Source organism: Pleuronectes platessa, chromosome 10 (genome assembly GCF_947347685.1).
Source record: "Pleuronectes platessa chromosome 10, fPlePla1.1, whole genome shotgun sequence".
Taxonomy (NCBI): Eukaryota; Metazoa; Chordata; class Actinopteri; order Pleuronectiformes; family Pleuronectidae; genus Pleuronectes; species Pleuronectes platessa.
Window position 1 is genome coordinate 22,985,134 of NC_070635.1, and position 24,153 is coordinate 23,009,286.

A 24,153-nucleotide genomic window follows, 5' to 3' on the forward strand; every position below is an offset into this window, starting at 1 on the left:
TATGATTGACTGGCTTTATGAATAAATTATGTTCAGGCATTGTTCGCAACAGATTTCATGAGCAGATGCATACTGAAGAGCCAGAGGAGTAAAATCCTCATGGCTAAATCCAATAAAGTGTTTTGTTATGTATGGTGTAGGTAAGTTTGAGACTCTAACACTGGCTGTAACACTGTGCGCTTATGAATGACTTACGAATGGCTTATAAAACCTTTGCTCATCACAAAGTCAGGATGTTGGAGAAGATAGTTCTTTCATTAGTGTGTGATCCAAAGTCGTGAGACTACAAGCATAGTCAATAATCTATTTTCATGACAAAATAGTATGTTGCTTTATAAAGCAAAATAAAAAATGTGTTTTTAACCTGGTACTACACTGTGCTGAATATTTTCAATTGTATTTGGCTTTGCAAGACAAGAGACAAGACATTGACTGACCATTACAAAAAATAAATACACCAGTAAATAAAGGCCAGTTAACAATTTAAAATGACAAGGAACACTTTTTGTTTTTATTAATAATAATAATTACAGTTTGGCAAAGAGGATTAGTGGGGACGTTCAAGAATTATAATACGATAATACTAATAATTGTATAAGATAATAATAATGATTATCATCATCTGTTATTTTTCGCCTCAATCTTTCTGACATTGGATGTCTAGGATACATGTCCGACCATCTGATTCAACATTCACAACCACTCACATGACATTCCATCCATCTTTTTCCTAAATGACCTACACTTGTTCACACTCATCTGCCCCACACACATAATCTGAGAACTGAGAACACCTCACTGGAGCTCTGAAGTGCCCTACGCATTCTCACAAACATACTCAAAATTCATCGTTTACAGTGACTCTGGAGTTCAACCATCTTCAAGCTCGCTCCACTTCTTGTAAACAAACCCTATCCACTGAGGCATCATCTTCTGTCACACTTCTTTTTGTAGTGGCACACTCTATACCCTAAGATTTGGATTTACAGTTTTACAACTCTCATACGTTTCTTTAATGTTTATTTGGCTACCACCATTTACTGTCATTCAGAAGCAAAAATATTTTTTCCAGTGGCTAAATTTACAGATATTTTTTCAGCAACATCTTGTGTCCATGGTAGAAACCTGCTCACCCTGAGCTTCCCTCAGGCAAATTCAACAAATGCCACTGTTTCCTATCCCAGCATCAGCACTGCTTCCTCCCCAATTCATTAGATTGACAGACCAGAAAGCAGAAGAGTACAACACATAACAATTCATCATTTTTATTGACTCTGAATATTATGCTTAATGCCTGGAATTAAATTGAACTTAAGGGATAGAGGGATGACATATCTTAGCAAGCGCCCCCTTTTGCATTTTTTACATCATAATATTGAAGGGGGCCCTCAGGTGGTGGTGCTCACAACAGTTCATTATTCCTATAGATGCTCTTATCGCAATTAGATAACAACTGAAAAATGTTTCACTCTTGTAAATTAAAGTGCATACTCTTGAGCAGATCTTGAGTTAACCAAGGGGGACAATGTAATTACAAGCAATCCATTTTCCTATGGATAAACACAATACCAGGAAAAAGGCAAATATATCAATGCAACCACCCTCATGCCGAGACCTCTTACAACACATAGTGAAGTTTATGTCAGTATTTACAACCTCTCCTTATGTTTTCTGTTCATATACTATTTACCAGCTATGAAAGATCTCCCTATGTCAGACCCATCATGTACAACTTAGACATTCAGACTCCAGAAGACACACTAAGTGTAGTGTCCTTAAAGCAACATGATAGGAGCTTCATAATTAGTTTGGTGCTGCTTTCAATCCCACTCTTCATTCTGAAAACTTGTTTTGCACGATGTAACTTTGGAGAGCAGGTATTATATCCTACAAGAAGTGCATATCTGACTGGAGCTGCTTTAAGACTTGAACTGAACTTGTGTCGAGTCAGTTGCTGCTGACATTCTCTGGAGTTTTCCCTGCCAGCCATCTTGAAAAAAAGATATTCAAGAGCTTTAAGGGACGAATCCAGCGTTGATGCGCTATAAAAAATAAAATTCTGACGCAGAATTTTTGCGCCATATACTGTCTCCTGCGTCATTCTTTGCTTGAATCAGTGGCGACTTGTTAAGACGGGTGCTGTTGCGTTGCCCCATCCAACATCCTGAGAAAAAAAAGCAGATATAATAGTTTTTTATTTACAACATTAATTAGATACAGATAGTTTACTCGTACAGTGTGAGCATTCAATAGAAATTGTTTTCAAATTGTATTTTGTTCCGCTCTTCATGTGTGAAAGGTATCTCGGGAATTTGCCGGACCCGATTTTAGCAGACGTCTAAAACGTCTTTATATTTGGAGCTTAAACTTCCAGAATCAGGCCCAGCTATGTTGCTCTGTAGATTGGTAAATCCTAAACAAAATTTGATGTATATGTCAAAGCAGTAGTGCTTCTTTTGTTTCAGTTCACCGATTGGGACTACACAGTCAGACCTCTGGTCAACAGATTGATTTGTTGTTTTTTTCACTACATGAATATCACTTAATTGCTTGAATACTAAGCCCATCAAAAATAATCACCATGTGTGGCTGCAGAGGGTGCTGTTGTTAGTCACGCAGTGTTGCTTTGTTGTGGAAAATGATAATCTCAATCAATCACCGTGTGAAACGGTGATCCATTACAAGACTGTTGGCGGTGCTAAGCCTATTATCTCTGAGGCCTTGTAAACAAACAATTATCAATAGAGGGTCAATCAGTACCATCAGCTTTGTTCTAACAACTGTACATGGTTCTGCATTCCTGTACATATTTTGTGACTGTGACAATAGAGATAATTTCTTAATATGTATTCCAACGTTCGGTGACTGGAATACTTCTATTAAAATCACCTCAGCTGTTTATCTCGTATCCCTTTTATTTATAATTTAAACCTTAGTTTCCAGTATATATATATATATTTGTATACTTAATTGAATGTTTCCATTTTTCTTTCGATGTGTCTAGTTTTTTAATTTATAATTTTAATTTAATAACTAATGTCACCAGGCAGAGACAAGAGAACTACGAATTTCATTGCATTGATAACTTGTTATTTCTGCATATGACTATAAAGTCTTTGAACCTTGGAACCTTTGAGATGGGCAACATTTGCTTAATAGCCAAGTAATAATATCTTGTTTATGTGTGCATGTGGTTTTTTATCTGTTGTTGTTGTGTAACAGACAAAAGGGGTACCCCTGTTTCCATGCATGGACTGCAGCTGTGTATTTAAGAAGCTGGGTAGCCTGAACGCCCACATCAGCAAGATGCACATCTCTGTGATCGAGGTGCCCTCCAGCACTCAGGTGAGAGAGCAGCATGTCGAAAACAACAGCAAAAACTCTTGAATCCCCCAAAGTAGTTTCAGTCTCTTGACTGTTCTGTAAAAGGTTAATATATACTGTAGTTCTTGGCACAGTTAGTTATGATTTATGTTAGAAGTCAATGTCTTTAATCACACAGAGATAGAGAGAGAATAAGGTTCTATGGCTCACAGGTCATGTTAGTGGCTCACTTTTATGTCAAAAAGATAACTTTGTTTACTCTTATTTTTTCATTAGAAGACAATTTATGAAGTCACCATTTTACTGGGAATGAGATAAGCCCTTTTAATAGTCTTTTTAATGGAAATATGGCAGGGACAAAGAAACAAGGGAACAACGGCAGGACTGATACGAAGCATTATTGGCAAAAATTGATTTGTTGCTTTAGTTTCATCAAACAAATCAACTTTCCAGGTAGTTGGTAGCTTTATCTTATACCCATGTTGTTTGTTAAAATTCAGGCTTTTACTTTCCCTTCAACGTGTTGCCTCTTTTCATTCCTCTGTTTACTGCTAGATAATAAAGCTGGTTATATTTCACAATTGGCTTTTCACTGTGCCCAATTCCAAAAACTTGTTTAGCATTCCGCTTCAATTGCTGTTAAGCTTTTTCCCTTCTGACAATCGAGGAGCTTTTGTGCTAGATTTTCCCTGGCTCAGAGTCTGAAATGCAGAGTTGAGCCTCCCTTTTCTACAGCAGTGGTAATAATACATCAACGTTGCACCAGTGCAGCTCATGCAATCATGTACATCATGGTCAAGAGATTCAGTTTAGGTTCCCATCAAACATCACAGTGAGGAAACCATGTGATCTCACTGACTTTGACCATTGCATGAATGTCAGTGTCAGACAGGCTGGTGTGAGGATTTTTGAATCTTTGTATCTCCTACGATTTTTCCTCAAGACAGTAAAAACTGCCTCAAGCTGTATCAGACATGAAAATTTAGAGTTTGCCTTGTATATATATGAAGGGTGCAGCAGGAGATTTTCTGGATCAAACAACAGGAAAATCTCCCGAACACTCAGACGAGGTGTCTGGGTTGGGCATGCTGGAAGCAGGACATATAAACCACATGTTTTGTTTTTGTTTCGGTACTGATCTCTGTCTTCATCACTAAATCATTTGATTCATGTCTTTCCAAGTTGTAAAACCTTGGTCTGATATAGATCTTGGCCGAGGCACACAGATAGTTGGGTTATATTCTGGCATCAACAGCATGAATCCAAAAACCCAACCTGCCTTTTGTCAACAGTCCAGGCAGATGATGGTGTAATGCTGCAGGGCATGTTTTCTTCTTTGTTTTCATCATTTGAAAGCCATAGCCTATCTGAGTACTTTTGACAATACTCATCCCTTTATGGCCATAATTTACTATCTTCTAATGTCAACGTCCAGCTTGACAATGCACCATGTCACAAAACATTAGTCTCAAACTGGCTCCGAAGACATGACAATGAGTGCAGTAATGTCAGTGAATTCCCTGCTCACAACATCTGAATCCAACAGAAAACCTTTGGGAAGTGATAGAAGAGGAAATTGGCTGCATGAATGTCTAGACATTATGTCATGCAATCATGTCAATGACTTGTTAAATCCATGACATGAAGAACTGAGGCTGTTTGGAGAGCAAAATGAGGCACCATCAGTGTATGTACGCATAGCCCCTGTCTTCATGTTTGTGTCTTTATTGGCACGATTCATGATATATCAAAGAGTCACTGATTCAGAGACTTATTAACTTTTGGTTCCATAAGGCTTTGCTAGTTCCACGCTCCACAGAAGCCCTAATTCTAGCTCTGTCCCTTTGTCACATTGCTCCTCATTCCCTTCCCTCTTTCTTCCCCCGTAGGAGACAGAGACGACAGGCCAGGAATCAGGGGTGTCAGAGGGCGGCGAAGGGGTGACAGATGTCATCCAGCAACTTCTTGAGCTGTCTGCACAGGTCAGTGGGGAGACGGCGCAGCCCCAACCTCCAGAGGCAGCTCTTACCATGGAAACCTCCATCAACCAGGACATCTTGCAGGTGAGTGAAACAGATGCACTCGCACTAAATGTATTAGATGATAGGAACAAAAGCCAGTAGTACTCTGGACCCTGCAGGCTGACTGGAAACCACATGCTGCAGACCAAACCTTTATTATTCAAACATTCAGCTTAAAGAGATGCACCACCTCAGATCCAGGTCTCTGGATGTCTCTTCAAGATTTAAGTGAGAACAATTTCGTTATATGGAAAATGTTCCTTGTCTTCCTGTCTGCAGGGTGCTTGCAATTAGGAAAACCAACACGCACACCAGTCAGCTGTCAGGTTAGAGTCAGTGGAACCATTTATATGGACTTGATTTAGATGGATAACAAAGGCTGCAAAGGCAATATATCGGGACACAGAGAGAGAGAGATGAAAGAAGAAATATATTCCTTAAACTCAAAAATTTCCCTGGAATGATGTTTGTGTGAAACCAAGAAACCGTACTCTTTCAGAGTGCTTTCCTTTGCCCACTGAATGGCAGGGTGTTTAGAGTGGACCAGTGAGCAGAGCACAAGCTCACGGAGCACTGAAAATATTTAAACAGTTTATTTACAGGATATGTAAAATAACCGATTTGCCTGGAGGAGGGTGTGGGAGAGGGTGGATGAGGCAGACTGGAGTGTGGAGCATGTGAACGGAGGGCAGACTGGAGAGTGCAGGAGTGAGGGTAGGTAATGACACTGAACCTAGAGCTTACTGTGCCGGTGGTGTGCGTGCAGGCAGATGAAGGTGAAGGTGATCCTGAGCAGAGAGACAAACAGTGAGACAAGGAGCAAACATGCGGAATCAAAAAGTCCCTGAGTAATAATGAGATGCGGCCGAGTGTCTACCAGTAGTTGATAACCACCATCTGTCGATGAGTGAGAGGAGAGCCCGTGCTCTTATACTGCCTTATCACAGAGTACTAAATGGACAAAGGTTTCCAGAAGTGGGACACACACACACACACACACACACACGCACACGCACACACAGACACTCGCTCTCGCTCTCTCGCTCTCTCTCTCTCTCTCTGCAAACAGACAAGAGAGAGGAGAAAACCACAGAGCAAACTGGGAAACCACAGCTAAAAGCCAGAATCATGACACAGGGTTTTTCACGCGGATGGATCCGTCTGGGGGGAAAGATACAGTATTGTAATGAATTTCTGCTGGAAAGCTTTATGGATGAGTTCTGCAGGAGCGTTGAATAGAGCCTGTGATCTGCAGCACAATTTGCTGTGATCAACACTGAAATTTGGTTTCAGACCATGGCTTTTCTGTCAGTATTTGCCAAATCATGACAAGCCATACCCAATATTTTTTAATATTAAATTACAATAATAACTGTTATTTACATAATTAGTTTATATATCTTTTTTTGTTATCTTTCTTGATTTTTTATTATGTTTGAAATGATTTGATTGGTATATATTAACTTGTATTAACTAATATGCATTGCCTGCCTGTGAGCACATTTCTCTTCTGTACCTGCAGCAAGCTCTGGAGAACAGTGGGCTGAGTGTGGTCCAGCCACAGGGTGACGCCATGTCGAGAGAATCGCAGAACGAGACCACAGATGGCACTGCTGTAGAAAGCAAGAAAGTGCAAGGCCCAGACAAACCATTCAGGGAGAAGAAAAGGAGCATTTTCAAGAAACCCATACAGATGCCAGGTAGGGGGTAAATTTCATGCCTATTTGATTTGAATTTGTGTTCAAACTCTACAGGGTTGATGGTGCCTTTCAGTGAAATTACTAATTGACCCTCATTGTCTCTTTGGAAAAATCCTAAAATTTAAACCCAGCTACGTTTACTTAGTAAATTTATCATATCCAATTCTTATTCATGCTATTAGTTCAGTAATTGACTAAACATTCCAAAGCTTGAAGATATCTGCATTTATATGAACTTAAAATAATGTTTTGCCTTCCTGCTTCTGATCAAATTAAATAGGCATGATTTTTCAACTGACATGAACGATGAACAGCTGCCTCATGCTTTTCTTTTTCCAGGCTCCATCAGGGAAGAGAATGGTGTACGCTGGCATGGTTGCCCGTACTGCTCCAAGGAGTTCAAGAAACCAAGTGACCTTGTTCGCCACATCCGCATCCACACCCACGAGAAGCCTTTCAAATGCAAACAGTGTTTCAGAGCTTTTGCCGTCAAGAGCACCCTCACAGCACACATGAAAACGCACACGGGTATTAAGGCTTTTGAGTGTCAGTGCTGTCTGAAGTGCTTCTCCACTTCTGGCAGCATGAAGGTACACATGCGGCTGCATACAGGTGAGAAGCTTTATTTCTCATTGCGGCTTTGTTCTTATACGGTTTCATATAACTGTCACTTTTTCTTGTGCTGTAAATTGGTTCTATAGGAATCCATATTGTCTCTTGGTAATCAAAAGGCCTTTTGTAGCCAAAAATAAATATAATAACAGGAGCTCACGTTTTTGGAATATGTTTGACTTTCATATTGTTTGTTTAGATTGGTTTAGAGATAGTAATTCTGAGTTAAATTTGGAATTTCTCAAGTTTGTATCATATGTCAACCTAATTCTGCATATGCACTGCTCTTTCCCACTCTGCTCAGGTGTCCGTCCTTTCGCCTGCCCTCACTGTGACAAGATCTTCCGAACATCAGGCCACAGAAAAACACATGTTGCTTCTCATTTCAAAAGCGTGCAGCACAAGAAACACAAATTTCCACGGAAATCCAACAAAGCCAAAGTGTCGAAGAGTAATCTACCTCTTCCTGACATCCCCCTGCAGGAACCCATCCTCATCACAGACTTCAGTAAGGGCTCATGTCGGCAGGCATATGTTATATATATACGTTGTGATGTTCCATCTGTTTCCTGATTGTAAGCATGCACATACATCTTCAGGTGTCCTTGATGAAGTGGAGTGCATTTTCCAGTGGCTTTCTTGCTTGTGTTTCTGCACAAAATCAAATAACCCTTCTCTCAAGACCTATGTTGTTTATCCATGTTTTTCTTAACAGGCCTCATCCCATCCCAGAACCCACGACTGGCTTTCCAGCAGTACCTGGAGGTGGTGGGCAGTGACCGGCCTTATAAGTGCCAGTTCTGCAGTAAGGCCTATAAGAAATCAAGCCATCTGAAACAGCATGTCAGGTAAGGCTTCTTTATAACACTGGTTGTTGAAACTTGGATGGGGATTATTTATCTCTCTTCTATTTGACAGTTGGATGCCAAACTAGACCAAACTAATTAGATAATTATATTCCGCAGCAATTTTTGTTTGAGCCACTAAAAATAATTTATATACACTAACTCTATTTAAAGCCTCTTCAATTTACGTCACCATCCAACTATGCCGGTGTCCCACTTGTATACACTGTGTATATATATACAGTGGAGGAAATAATTATTTGATCCCTCGCTGATTTTGTAAGTTTGCCCATTCACAAAGACACAAACAGTCTATAATTTTAATGGTAGGTTTATTACCATAGTGAGAGATGGAATATCAAAAGGAAAATCCAGGAAATCACTTTAAATAAAATATATAAACAGACTTGCATTTTATCGAGTGAAATAAGTATTTGATCCCCTGCCAACCATCAACAATTCTGGCTCCCACAGACAGGTTAAATACTCCTACTCCTTAGATACACTGAAAAAAACATGTTACCTGCAGCAAAGACACCTGTGTGTCAATCAGTCACCAATCACCTGTATAAAAGACACCTGTACATGCATTCATCAGTCAGACTCCAAACTCTCCACCATGGGCAAGACCAAAGAGTTGTCTAAGGACATCAGGGACAAGATTGTAGACCTGCACAAGGCTGGATTGGGCTACAAGACCATAGGCAAGAAGCTGGGTGAGAAGGAGACAACTGTTGGTGCGATCGTTCGAAAATGGAAGACGCACAAAACAACCATCAATCGTCCTCGTTCTGGGGCTCCTTGCAAAATCTCACCTCGTGGGGTATCACTGATGATGAGGAAGGTGAGAAATGATCCAAGAACTACACGCGAGGAGCTTGCTAATGATCTCAAGGCAGCTGGGACCACAGTCACCAAGAAAACCATTGGGAACACACTACGCCGCAATGGATTAAGATCCTGCAGTGCCCGCAAGGTCCCCCTGCTCAAGAATGCACATGTACAGGCCCGTCTGAAGTTCGTCAATGATCACCTGAATGATTCAGAGAAGTCTTGGGAGCAAGTGCTGTGGTCAGATGAAACCAAAATTGAGCTCTTTGGCATCAACTCGACTCGCCGTGTTTGGAGGAGGAAAAATACTGACTATGACCCCAAGAACACCATCCCCACCGTCAAGTATGGAGGTGGAAGCATTATGCTTTGGGGGTGTTTCTCTGCTAAGGGGACAGGACGACTTCACCGCATTGATGGAAAGATGGACGGGGCCATGTACCGTAAAATCCTGAGTGACAACCTTCTTCCCTCCGCCAGAGCACTGAAAATGGGTCGTGGATGGGTCTTCCAGCAGGACAATGACCCAAAACATACGGCCAAGGCAACAAAGGAGTGGCTCAAAAGGAAACACATTAAGGTCATGGAGTGGCCAAGTCAGTCTCCGGACCTTAATCCCGTCGAAAATCTGTGGAAGGAGCTGAAGCTTCGAGTTGCGAAGCGACAGCCTCGAAACCTTAAGGATTTGCAGATGATTTGCAAAGAGTAGTGGACCAAGATTCCTCTTGATACGTGCCCAAACCTGGTAATTAACTACAAGAAACGTCTGACCTCTGTGCTTGCCAACAAGGGTTTTGCCACCAAGTACTAAGCCATTTATTGGCAGGGGATCAAATACTTATTTCACTCGATAAAATGCAAGTCTGTTTATATATTTTATTTAAAGTGATTTCCTGGATTTTCCTTTTGATATTCCATCTCTCACTATTGTAATAAACCTACCATTAAAATTATAGACTGTTTGTGTCTTTGTGAATGGGCAAACTTACAAAATCAGCGAGGGATCAAATAATTATTTCCTCCACTGTATATATATATACACACACACCATTAATACCAATTACTAGGTGAAATCAATACATGATGATAGGAAAGCACGTATGATGTTCTTTGTATGAGCATTAGAGAGGAAAGGCCAGATTTTTCAGAATTTAATTGTAGGAAGTATAATTGGGAAACATTTGTGACCTTTAACCTCAGAGGACACTGACTCAGTTATACCGGCTGAAGGTTTGATATTAGATTTATTTTTACTATAGCTTGAGAATGGCTGGGAACGTCCAAAACTTAATGGTGTGACAAAATCGTATGAAATGGAAGATGCCATTTTTTCTGGAAAGTAGTAGTTTTTATGGATAATATGTCGTAACAGAAGTATTTATACAAAAGGAGAACAAAAGTTTGCCAAGGATGGAGCCTTGGGAAATACCACAGGTCACTGCTAGTTCTATAAGATATTTACCAACCATTTTGGTTTGCATAATAAGTCCTCAGAGAACAAGTCAATATGCTGATTGAGGTGACGCCTTTTCACCACTCTCAATCCAAAATGTCTGCTTAAATATTTTCCCAAGAGAAAGAATGTTTACCATTTACAATATTACAGAAATGGTTTGACCTCTACAACTAGGACATTGATTGAGTCTTTACAGTTGCAAATCTCAGAAAATCTGTTTATAGTTCTCAAAAACCTAGGCTCCTATCAGACAGCTACAGATAATAGTGTTCAGCTTGGGAAGTTAACTTTGGCCTAAGCTTTAAGTCCCCAATATACCATCAAACAAGAAACAAAACAACCTATTAAACTCATATCCATAGTATTCTAAATTCAATACTGTTTGTAAAGGTCCTCTCCGGAAATGTACCTTTTCATTAGTGACTTGTTTTAAATCCTGACATAGATGAACAGTACAAGCCCTTTGTTAAACTAACTTAAACATGACCTTGTCAATCTTAAATAAGATATAGAACATTGAAACAGCAGCACTAAGAAAGATAAGTAGCCTGAGCACTCTACTTTTCTTATCTATGTATCTCGCTAGGGTTTTCATTTTGATATCATTTGTCTTCATTTCAATACTGAGAACTTAATCTATATCATGCTGCTGTCGTCCTTGCAATGCCTTTTAGATGGTTGGCACCCCTCCATTTGTCTTCCTTGCTGGCAGATTTAGGATAATGGCTCGTATCTCAAATAGAGCATCAATATCTGCCACCAGTGACAGTTCCCTGGATCCCTGTTGAATTTGGAACAGCAACACCTAAAAAAATACATCAGGGGGTTTGAGTTATAAATTGTCATGACAGCTCACTCTGAGCTAAGCATGCAACTTCCACATTATCATGTAGTGGTTTCTGTTCATTTAGTTTTTTCTCCGAAATATTTCTGGTTTTACAGTACAAATATTTCCACATTTTAGATTGTTCAAAATGTTACTACAAGCCCCCAACAAACTCATATTAAGCAAAATGTCTCAAAGAGACGGTAGCCAGTTTCAGACATAGGCTGAAAAGAGGTGCTGCAGCAATGGACAGGATGAGAACAGTGATTCATTTTCTGACCATTAGAACATGTAAACCTTTTCAAGTAATTTCACAATTTAATACTATGAAATTTAATTCTGAGCATAATCCTTTAAGACAAAATACTGAAACTGCACTTTAATGCTTAACTGCCATTCTTTTTTTTCACGGCAGGTCTCATACGGGAGAACGACCCTACAAGTGTATCCAGTGCAGTCGAGGTTTCGCCTCCTCTGGAGTGCTCAAAGCTCACATCAGGACACACTCGGGCCTCAAGGCGTACAAGTGCCTGATGTGCGACACCACGTTCACCACCAGCGGCAGCCTGCGGCGCCACATGACCACCCACAGTGACCTACGACCTTACATGTGTCCCTATTGCCAGAAGACCTTCAAGTCATCACCCAACTGCAGGAAGCACATGAAGACACACAGGTTGCTTGCTTATGCCTTGTTGTGTTTGACTTCTCAGCACATTCTTACATACCATAAAGTGCACTAGATACAAGAAAGGACTATGAATACTAGAAAGTAAAAATAAAGTAAATAATTCTAAATTAGAATTTGAGGTGTTTATATCTAATGATTTGTTTTTCTTGATCCACCAAACCAGGTATGAATTGGCCCAGCAGCTGCAACCCGAGGAAACAGATGATCCACTTGGAGAAAGCTCTGTGGCCCATGATATGCAGGTGGAAATAGAAGGTGATTCCCTCCAGCAACAACCTGCCACCTCAGTAGAGCAGCAAAACATGTTGGGACTGAGTCAGACAGAGGTTGTGAATGGAGGTCAACAAGTGACACTGGAGGCACCTCTGAGTGATCAGGCCCTGGTACAAGGAGAGGGTAAGAATAACTTATGTGGGATTCAGGGTTTTCTAAAAGAAAACACTATGTAAACGGTCCAGTGCAGTAGTCTTGACCTCAGCTATCCTGTTATTTAATGACATTTCAATGGTATATGAACATCTGTTTACATTACATACAAAGAAAGTTCAGTGTTATAATTCAATTAAGTAGAATCCTTTTCCGTGTTGACAGATTCATATGTGGCCACCCAACATGCTCTGCCTCAGAATATCAGCCAGTTTGAGACACCAGCACTTCCTCAGCCTGCCTTTGACCAACAAGCTCTAACGCAAGGTACGGACACACTCACACACACACACACACACACACACACACACACACACACACACACACACAGATTTCATTCATCAAGTCTCTTTCATTCTGGATATTACTCATGTCAGGATACAGCAACCATTTAAAAAATCTGTAATGTCTGTAAGGCAGAGAAATTTGCTTCTGGGTGTTGTCTATTAAACAAAGAAGTAGAAAATCTATTTAAACTGTATTCTTTCTTATCGTGCAAAACAAATGTTTGCTTACAAACAATGAACTGTAGCAACACATTTATGTTCCAGTCATAACCTTGGAGTGTTTCCTGCTGTGAGGGTCAATTGAAGTTGCAGTGTGTAAATGTTTGCCTCAAGCAACCACATAAGACATCATGATACTTTAAGGAGAAATCATCAAAAAACCAACGTTAATGAACAGTAGGAACTTTCAATGCTCAGCTGTTGTGGTGAAATGGCTGTTTTCTTATATGTTAAAAAGCTAGATTCAAACAGAATTATTAATTTGTTACATGAGCCATCTGAGAAATTGCATGGTATCTCACTGTTTCCTTTCTTCCCTCTCCACTGTCTAAAACAGTGTAGTGCTCTCAAACATACGATCGCTTCTTTACTCCCACCAAACAACTCACCATGTTCCCACCATTCCAACTGATTGTTTTTGCCAGTCTGGAATCTGTGTCATCAGAACAGTGGTCCCTGGGCAGCTGCTGCAGGCAGCAGAGCAAACTGACAGCAAACATCTGTTTGGCACATCTACCTTTTCCATTCTCTCAGGAGCCACTTTATCTTTATCCTTTAAATCCGTCCGGAACAGAACTGGAGTTTCATCATCTTAAGTACAGGGCCGTATGGCCTTGAGTGTCATTACATTTTCAAGGGTACAGACTTCATGAGCTTGTGCAAGATGACTCTTGAGCATCTAATCATATTTGAAGCCACAAATAATAATGCTGTTATGGCTCAAGCATTATTACTGGCATTATTATTTCATTGAAGTCCTAAAGTTTGTCCGATATGCTGTGTTTGCTAACAACAGACGTCTCTCTTATCTCAGGATCTCGTTCAGTCAATTGCTGCAGCTCCAATATTACAGGTGGACGTGCTGTGCTTTGTTTAAGACTCACAGAATGGATCTGCAGCAAATTTAGTGACTCTCTGCCATAGAATGTATGAATACTGAGCTACTACACTTCCAGACAACATACACCTTCAAAACCACAAACAATAAGCTTTTGGCTGTTTTCCTTGATGGATTATACGGTATATATAACACATATGTAGCATCTAGTGCACAAATTACAAGGGCTGGAAAGCAATTTGACACCTAAATGTTGCTTTGGCAGCTGTGTGTCGTTTCAGCCGTAGGTCCTCAGCTCTAAAGTTCTCCGTTGTAGCTTAGAGTTGACTGATAGATGAGAGTTGCAATTTAGTTTTAAGTTGAGCCATCTGTCACATTGAGGAGGAAAGTGAAGATGATGATAGTGACACAAGCCTTAAGGATCAGCAGAATATATTTAGAATATTGATGTACAATAGATAGAAAGTACAATAGAGCAGCACTCAGTGGAGCACACACCTTAGCAATCCACTTTAAATTCAAGTTGCACCAAATTACACACACTCATCATATCAATCAATTCCCTGAATGTGCCAGTTTTGTTGCATCACGGTTCATTATTTAGTCTCTTGGAAATCTGGGAAAACAAACGTTTTTTCTTGCAATGTTTAAGGAAGTGAAAACCTGCTCTGACCCTGCACGGTAATCCAGTGGATAAACATAGAAATATTGGACAAGGGTTAAAACACAACCTCCGTGGCAGAGGTAATCATTAGATATGAGAGGGAACAAGAATTCATGTCAGGATCGTCATTATCTTGGTGAGAGCAAATACTTTCAAGGTTCTTCTCTTGGCAGGTGCAGGATGCCCTAATACAACATGTAAAACATCCTAATCTAAAGCATTCCTGCTGAAGCCTTGTGAGCACTCAGGTCAGCCACCTGCAAAACAACACTTAGGTCAAGCATAATAAAAGAAACTTTAAGTCACAAACTTTCCTGACATACACAAAAGGAACATTTCCAGAGTTATGGAGCAAAGTTCTATGGATTCAGAGGAAAAACCCATCTCTATCAAAATGATGGAAAGAGGAAAGTGTGCAGAGGAAAAAGAAGGAATAGCTCATAACTCAAAGCATGTCACCTCATCCGTCAAATAAAGTGTGTGGATCTGTTATGGCTTGTAATGTGTGGTTCTCAGTGGCACACAAGCATTTATTGATAACTTCATTGCTGACAGAAGCAGCAGGATGGATGCAGAGGTATAAAGGTGCCAAGTGCATCAAAGCTCATTGATGACATTTCATTAGTTGTGAGGACAAAGATCCTCAACGTATGCCTGAAGCAATATTCTGAACAGGTGTAATATCTTTGACTGACTGAGAAAGTCACCTGAGCTTGAATGAGGCTGCAGTAACTCTCTGGGAAAGCATCAACAGGGAAGATAAACATCTCCTGCTTCAGGCAGCCATTGACTGCAATAGATTTCCCCATCCATCCATTCACCTAGCTGAAATAGGATGATTCAATTAAAGCCTTTGTATGTATTGTGTAATCCGGCCTGTATGGAGTTTTCTTTCCTAGGACAAAACAACCTAGACTGTGCCTTCTGTGCCACAGAATGACCATTTTTCAAATACTTTGGTTTCTGCAAGCTGTTACACAACAAGAAAACAACAGTTTCTTTGAGAAGGAGCCGATGAATGACATATGGCCTTGGAAACAGCCATTATGTTCACAGAGTAGAGGCAAAGCTGTAGTCTGTTGCTGTAAATCATCCAATATCTTTCTGCTGCTGACTGAAGCTGAATATACTCAGTCCCCTCAGTTTCCTAGTTTCCAATCATTATTTTTGCTGAGAGGAAGTTTGGCTTTATTGACTTATCAACTGCATTTTTGTTGAGTTGCAGATACTGTTACGACATAATCTGCTGGCTTCAGTTTGGCGTTGGTTTACGCTTTTATTAAAAGTTCTTAATTATTTGATTATTTATGTGTAATAACAAATCCCATTCTGTGTGGATCCAATATTTCAATGCTCATAGTTTTAAATCTGATCAGTGACTCACAGGCTGATTGTTATCTGTGGGTTCTTTTCAGGCTTCACCATCAGTGAATCGAACTACAGTCAGTCCCAGTTCACCACTGTCCAGCAGCTGCAGGATTCCAGCACCCTGGAGTCCCAGGCACTGTCCTCCAGCTATCACCCCCCCAATCTGATGCACGACCCCAGTGATGAGGTGGTGAGTAGGGGACTGCTTGGGCCTAACGTTCATTTTCCTGGCCTCCAATTCTCTTATCTCACTCTTTTTTAATATATTGTGACTGAATATTTTATAGCATGGTATGTTAATAATTTAAGTCCAGTGAGTTGTAGATGTAGTCTTGACCTTGCACCACCGGCTCCTTCTTATAAAGACGATAATTAAAAAGATTGGATTTTGGAATAAGTAGCTGCATAGATTTGCATAATGATAGAACACAAACTAATTGAAATTTTACTGAAAGTAAGTTGCTGACCGTCCTATTACATATACAGTGCCTTGCATAAGTATTCACCCCCCTTGGACTTTTTCCCATTATGTACTGTTACTAACTGGAATTCAAATAGGCTTAAATAAACTTTTTCCCGTTTGATCAACAAAACATGCATAGTACTTTGGAGGTGCAAAATAAATTTTATTGTGACACAAACAATAATGAGAACAAAAAAGTTGACATCTGTTGGGTGCATAAGTATTCACCCCCCTGGGTCAATACTTGGTAGAACCCCCTTTCGCTGCAATTACAGCTGCAAGTCTTTTGGGGTATGTCTCTACCAGCTTTGCACATATAGAGATGGAAAGGTTTGTCCATTCTTCTTGGCAAAAAAGATGAAGCTCAGTCAGATTGGATGGAGACCGTCTGTGAACCGCAATCTTCAAGTCTTGCCATAGATTCTCTATTGGATTGAGGTCTGGGCTTTGACTGGGCCATTTTAAGCCATTAACATTCTTTAATCCAAACCATTCCTTTGTAGCTCTGGCTGTATGTTTAGGGTCATTGTCCTGCTGGAAGATGAACCTCCGCCCAAGTCTCAAGTCTTTTGCAGACTGCATCAGATTTTCTTCAAGGATTTCCCTGTATTTGGCTCCATCCATCTTTCCCTCTATTCTGACCAGTTTCCCTGTACCTGCTGAAGAGAAGCATCCCCACAGCATGATGCTACCACCACCATGTTTCACTGTTGGGATGGTGTGCTCAGGGTGATGGGCAGTGTTGGGTTTTCGCCACACATAGCGTTTTGCATTGAGGCCAAAAAGTTCAATTTTGGTCTCATCTGACCAGAGCACCTTCTTCCACATGTTTGCTGTGTCTCCCACATGGCTTCTGGCAAACTCCAAACGGGATTTTTTATGGATCCCTTTCAACAATGGCTTTCTTCTTGCCACTCTTCCATAAAGGCCAGATTTGTGGAGTAGACGACTAATAGTTGTCCTGTGGACAGATTCTCCCACCTCAGCTGTGGATCTCTGCAACTCCTCCAGAGTAACCATGGGCCTCCTGGTTGCTTCTCTGATTAATTTTCTCCTTGTCCGACTCTTCAGTTTGGGTGGACGGCCTCCTCTTGGTAGGTTTGCGGTTGTGCCATATTCTTTCCATTTTCTTATGATGGATTTTATGGTGCTCAGAGAGATGTTCAAAGCTCTGGATATTTTTTTATAACCTAACCCTGCTTCATATTTCTCCACAACTTTATCCCTGACCTGTTTGGTGAGCTCCTTGGTCTTCATGATGCTGTTTGTTCAGTAATGATCTCCAACAAACTCTGAGTCCGTCACAGAACAGGTGTATTTATACTGAGATTAAATTGCAGACTCACGATGAAATAAATTTCAATCTGTGGTTATAACATGACAAAATGTAGAAAAGTCCAAAGGGGGTGAATACTTATGCAAGGCACTGTATAATTCATTTTTTAAATTAAAGCAAAGATTGGCTTAATTAATGGACTGTTAATCAATGATTATGTGTGATACAGGAAAGCATCATTGTTCAAATTTTTTCATCTCTATTAATCATTACAGTTTATAATTAGCGGTTTATAATATAGCTTTATTATATTAAACAGATATATTAAACTCAACAGTATGTTAGACATTTTTAGGGAATAATGTTTTTTTGTTTTTTTTCTGGTCAGTTTTATAAAAAGCTGGATACCAATTTCAAGTCCTTGTGTGAAAAGTGGAGCAGAGGCAGGAAGCTGTTAACCTGGCCTAGCATAGACATTTGAATCAAATGTTCCAACATACATCAAACCACATGGAACAGTTGACAAACTGGTTATTATTTCCTGTCAATAGGTACATATGGCATGTAACTTCATGTAAAGCCACAAATTGTCCTTTTTTACATTTTTTGTCAACATTGGTAAGACATTGCTTCTTTTTCCCTTTCCTCTCAATTTACAAACCTGCTTTGCAATCAACCCCATCCATGTACTTCTTTGCATCTACACTCATCCATTGTGCTCTGTCCCTTCATTGACTCAATTCTTTTGACAGCACGTTATTATCAAGGGAAAGGTTTTTTTAGACAACACTTAGTTAAATACACAACTTCTTGAAAGGTACTGGTAGTTGTAATTTTTCTGGAGAGCCACGCTTGCTGTTTCCCTATGTTCCATTTATACTTACAGCATCATTATACATGACAAAAATGGCAATTGTTTTCTGAACGAACTATTCCATCTGGTGACTAATTTGCTTGTGAAATTATGCATTAAGGTCCTGTTGCTTTGTCTTTGGTTATCCAGACGAATGAGCTTCTTCAGCAGAGCAGTGAGAGTGAGCTTCAGCTGACAGAGACACAGGACTACCAGGACAACAGTGAAGACAACACCAAAAGAGCCTACAGGTTTACTCTTGTGCTATTATGTCTGCGCGTGCGTGCATGTGTGTGTGAGTCCGTGCCGGTACGAGTGGCTTCATAAACTACGCTCATCTCTTCACCTTTTAAATTCCAACCCTTTGTAAAAGCAGCAGTTTTAATAGGGATTCCTTCTCAATGCCTTCACTGCCTGTCTTGTCCATGGACCCTCTGAACGCTCTGTCAGAACAGAATTAGTGAAGTGTGATCCTTAATCATTTTTCAGTAGTCAAATCCTGCATTTGAATGGTTCATTCATTTTTTTTTTACCCTTCTTGATGTTGTTTGCACTCTGTCCATTGCCTTTTCAATCCTCTCCCCCCATGCAGCCAGCTCTCTGCTGGATGCTGACACAGCTGCACTCCACTATAGTCTTGGCATTAACCATGCAATGAAGCAAAACCTGTTTTTCACCTAAGTGCTTGCATTTCAGGCAAAATTGTTAATGTTTGTGCCATCAAACAATGGGAATCTGCACTCTTAGTACTTTGTGATCCACCATTAAGGCTTGATTACACTGGTGCTAAACATTGATGTGCAGAAACTGTTCAATAAACTTTCAGTGGATAAACCAAATAAACCTATATGTGGACATTCACATTCTAAGTTGTGAGATACGGATGATGTTTTTTTTAGGGCAGCAGCTTAAAGTGATAGCTCGGCCAAAAATGAAAGCTCATTATCTACTCACCTCTATTCCAATGGAGGGGTTAGTGAAGTGTTAGTTTCAGGGGTAAACAGCGCTGCAGCCAAATCCAATACAAATTTTAGATGTAAAAAAAAAAAAGAACAGAAAAAAACAATGCCTCAATACTGCCCCTGTGAGGTCATCCAAGTGTCATAAAACCCCGACATTCAAATTTGACTCAAAACGGCTTAATTTGCGCCATGTTTTTAGCCTTAAGATCCTCCGATATTTATTGTAAATGACACGTTTTCTATGCAAATTAGAATGTCGGGGCTTACGGACACGTGGATGACACCACAGGAGCTTTTTTTATTCAATTGTTTTATTACATTTGAATAAGTGGTCATCATTTACTTAATTTGATTGTATTTAGCTGCAACTGAATTTTCCATTTTGGGTAAACTATCCCTTTAATCAATCAACCCAGGCATCACTGTGTAAGGACTGAGCTGCAGTTAATGAAAACAATCTCATACAACTAGCTATGGTATTATTACCTCTAGCAAGGAGGTCATGTTTTGGCCCATCCATTGGTTTGTTTCTTTGTTGGCTGCTTTGTTTGTCAGCAGGATTATGCAAATCCAGATTCCCATAGAAGTTGGTGAACGGATGGGACAAGGGCTAAGGAAGAACCAATTACATTTTTGCACAGATCAGAATTTCCCTAGGAGTAATTTACGGATCTTGATGAACAATATCTGTCATATTTAGGGGCTGGATTTACCTTTGTGTTGATCTAGCAAATTTGTGTTTTCATAAGGGTTAAGGGTTTTTTCAGTTGCTAAACAGAAATAAAGAGGACTAGAAACCTGTATTTAACACCAACGTGTAGCTGAGATAACAGAATTTGGCCTTAGCTATGAGGCTTGATTGAATTTGACTGAACTGTTGGGTCTTGGTGGGGGCACACACTCTACTGAGTTCCATTCTAGTTATAACTACGAGTCAGTTGTCCACAGTGCGGCATAAAAGCCCCCATAAATCAAAAATGTATTTAACGATTTAAAATTTTACTTTTCCCTCCCTATTGTAAATCCTCTGCTTCAGATTATCACCCAACATAATTAACAGATGGCGGCACAGAACCTGCCCACGCAGCAAATACACAAACCAAACTTTGCTTTCCCTGCCAGCTGCTGTGGGGACAGTGGACACTTGGCTGTCAGAATGATGCAGAGGAAGTGGCATTAAGTTACTTCACTGGGGTTTTTACTATTGCTTATGATGAGTCATGTTTGTTGTGAATATTTAGCATTCTCTTGAATATCAGATTGAAAAAAGAATCTGCATGACTCCTAGTTCAGAAGCTGCTACCTAATCTTGTTTTATTTGCATTATATGAAGGAAACACATACACACATATTAATTAATGTCATATTAATCACGACTGTTTGCTGTCCTGGCTCTAAATGGTGGAATGAGCTCCCCATTGACATCAGGACAGCAGAAAGTCTACACATCTTCCGCCGCAAACTAAAAACACACCTCTTCTGACTATAACCTGAATTAAATTTTAAACTAACAATTTCATAGCACTTAAATGGCACTTACTTATAGCACTTTGTAGTTTGGCTTTCTTGAAGAAATAGTACTTTCATGATTCTTTTTGTTCTGGCTTTGTACCCTCATGTTTGAATGCACTAATAGTAACTCAGCTAAATTAAATGTAATGTAATGTAACGTCTCTTTTCCCCATTATGAATATACCACTTTCTCCATCTTCAGGTGCAATTGGTGTAATAAAGGCTTCAAAAAGTCCAGCCATCTGAAGCAGCATGTGCGCTCCCACACTGGGGAGAAACCATACAGATGCCACCTCTGTGGACGAGCCTTTGTGTCAGCCGGAGTGCTGAAGTCCCACCTCAACACACATACAGGTGAGCTCGCTATAATAAATCTAATCATTTCTACTGAAATTAATTAGAAGTGAATGGACGCTTTTAACTAGATTTGTTTGTTTAAATTGGAAAATATATATTTTTTTAAATCAAGTGAAATTATCCCCCAAACCTTGGCACTGCATTTCATTCACATCACAATTACAACTTGAATGGTTTTGAATAAAATTTGCAAAATGTATTCATAAACATCCATTCCTGTGTGATGTGCAACAAGTGGGAAAAAGGTACACATTGTGCCTGGGAAAAACCTCCAGGTCATGATCAGTCACGCAGTTCCATAATAAAATTCCCTAAAATGTTTTTTTTAGTTTTTTCAATATAACTACCTGAGACCTGCTGCTCTCATCTCTCCCCAACAGGAGTGAAGCCCTTTAAGTGTAACGTTTGCGATGCCTCTTTCACCACCAATGGCAGCCTGAACCGCCACATGATTATCCACATCAAATCCTTCAGGTGCTCCATGTGCGACGACAGCTTCAGGACCAGCCAGCTGTGTAAAAAGCATATGAAGAAGGAGCATTCTGTGGACGATCAGAGTAAGGATGCCAATATAACATTTTAATGTTTGATTTCATGACACATTTTCTTTCCGAACTGAGTTATTAAAATCCGATTGCATCTCTACACGTAGGAAGAAATTAAAGAAACTGCAGGATATATAAGCTTTCTAGGACCATGAGAATGACAGTAAACAGGGGAATATACATGCAAATGATCAAAATAGAAGGGATGAATTTTCGTCTTCTTTTTTACATCATGATAAAAAAATTCTGTGTGGACAGGGCTTTAGCTGCTAACCATTAAGTGTGAGCATAAGACAAATAATGATAATACACTCCTATTCTACCAGTTATTGGTCTTGATAGTCAAGATATTGAGGAAGACGAGGACAATAGCTTATTTCTTATCTCCACTCTTACAAAATACAGCTACACTTGTGAAACACTATCTCATGCTCTAAAACCAATCTGATCAAAAAAGAAATACCTCCCTTTGACATGTTGATCTAATGTACTATAATTTATTATTGCAGCATTATATTCATCTCTGTGTGTCGAAACAAATTTGAAGGTTTCAAAATATATAAGATACATTACAAGGAATATGAGAATGACAGTAAACAGGAGAATGTACATGCAATTGTTTAAAGTTGAACAGATCGATTTTTGTCTCCTTTTTTACCTCAATGTGGATGGGATTTAGCTGTCCATAATGAAATGTGAGCATAAGACAAGTATTGATAATATACTCCTATTCTCCCAGTTATTGGTCTGGATAGTCAAGACATTGAGGAAGATGAGGAAGACGAGGACAGCGAGCAGAGACTGTCAAAGAGGAGGGGTTTGGAGATCGTTACTTTCACGGAGGAGCAGGCGGCTGAGCTAGCGAAGGATCCCGGCGAGGAGGCTTCTGTGTCAGAGCGGATCCTCGCGCAGTCAGCGGCTGAGAGGGATCGCATCAGCGAGATTAAAGACAAGGCTGTGGAGCTGGAGACAGAACCGAAGTTTGCAAACTGTTGCGCTTACTGTCCCAAGAGCTTCAAAAAGCCCAGTGACCTTGTCAGGTAATAACATCTGTGTCAGTTATGGAAACATGTTAGTTTGATATGGACATCAGACACTACACACTGCAAGTTTCAAATAGAGGCCCAACAGTCCCCTTAAATTCAATCAAGCTGCATTGCATATACCCGTAGATGTTAGTTGCCTAAATATGTTTCATCAAGAACCATGAACTCTCTCCCGGGAACACAGAAAACCGATCCAGATCCATATCACAATTTCTACCCCAACCTATACTGCAACCTTCACCCAAGTGTGTAGATCGCTTCAGTTGTTTTGTTTTCTTGCTGGCAACAGGCAGAGGTAACATCTCCCAATTGGCAAACACAGCACATTGCTGGAGGTCAGGTCATATTTTTCTGTTGCATAAACCAAGCTTTGTTTTCCCCCACACCCATGTGGCAAGAGTTTTTACAATTCTTTGTCTATTTTAATGAATCTCGTCCACGGAAATCCAGTCGCAGGTCAGCAGGTCGCCCACTCTCTCCATGCAATCAACAGCGGCAGTTATGTGCCAGACATCCCACTTAAAGATAAAAATGGCAATGACAGCACAAGTTAGGAAATAATGGACAAGGCCACCTTCTTGATTATCTTTATAACATTCAGAAAATAACTTCAAAGGGTGTGAAAATATTCTGACATTGGGGAACAATTGTGGGGCATGGTTTCAAGGATGCTTTATGAGATGTTTCAGAACCAGTGTATCCTGTGGGAGAGAAGGACTTTGGTCTGAACCAAACAGATATGACACACTTAATGAAAAGTAAAAATGCAATGGGCCTTTTAAATCCCTCCGGGGATGTCTATTGGACATGTCCAGTTCCAGATGTTTCACTTTTAACCGAGCGTTGGCATTTCTTCTCCCAGACACTGACAAGTGAAGCACATTTATCAATAAGCTTTTCATACTTGGAGTCAGAGTGCATTGGAAGCTCATGTCACAACAGGCAGTGGGAGCTTAAGGCAGGAGATCATAGTGTGCTCATGGGGGATAACTAGTAATCACTGCTGTATTTCTCCCCACCTATAATCTCCC

The 24,153-nt window shown here is 40.1% G+C and overlaps 1 protein-coding gene across 1 annotated transcript in view; it reads left to right on the plus strand.

Moving 5' to 3' along the window:
- Positions 1–24,153, plus strand: part of LOC128449792 (zinc finger protein 236) — a 56,865-nt gene that overhangs the window by 15,173 nt on the left and 17,539 nt on the right. Inside the window, exons 7-20 of the mRNA XM_053433096.1 lie at positions 3,223–3,345; positions 5,214–5,387; positions 6,868–7,045; positions 7,385–7,657; positions 7,962–8,165; positions 8,373–8,505; positions 12,031–12,291; positions 12,470–12,702; positions 12,898–12,999; positions 16,156–16,298; positions 18,851–18,951; positions 21,377–21,528; positions 21,912–22,088; positions 22,816–23,116. Of these exons, the coding sequence (XP_053289071.1) occupies positions 3,223–3,345; positions 5,214–5,387; positions 6,868–7,045; positions 7,385–7,657; positions 7,962–8,165; positions 8,373–8,505; positions 12,031–12,291; positions 12,470–12,702; positions 12,898–12,999; positions 16,156–16,298; positions 18,851–18,951; positions 21,377–21,528; positions 21,912–22,088; positions 22,816–23,116 (2,555 nt within the window). The remainder of the gene's footprint in view (positions 1–3,222; positions 3,346–5,213; positions 5,388–6,867; positions 7,046–7,384; positions 7,658–7,961; positions 8,166–8,372; positions 8,506–12,030; positions 12,292–12,469; positions 12,703–12,897; positions 13,000–16,155; positions 16,299–18,850; positions 18,952–21,376; positions 21,529–21,911; positions 22,089–22,815; positions 23,117–24,153) is intronic.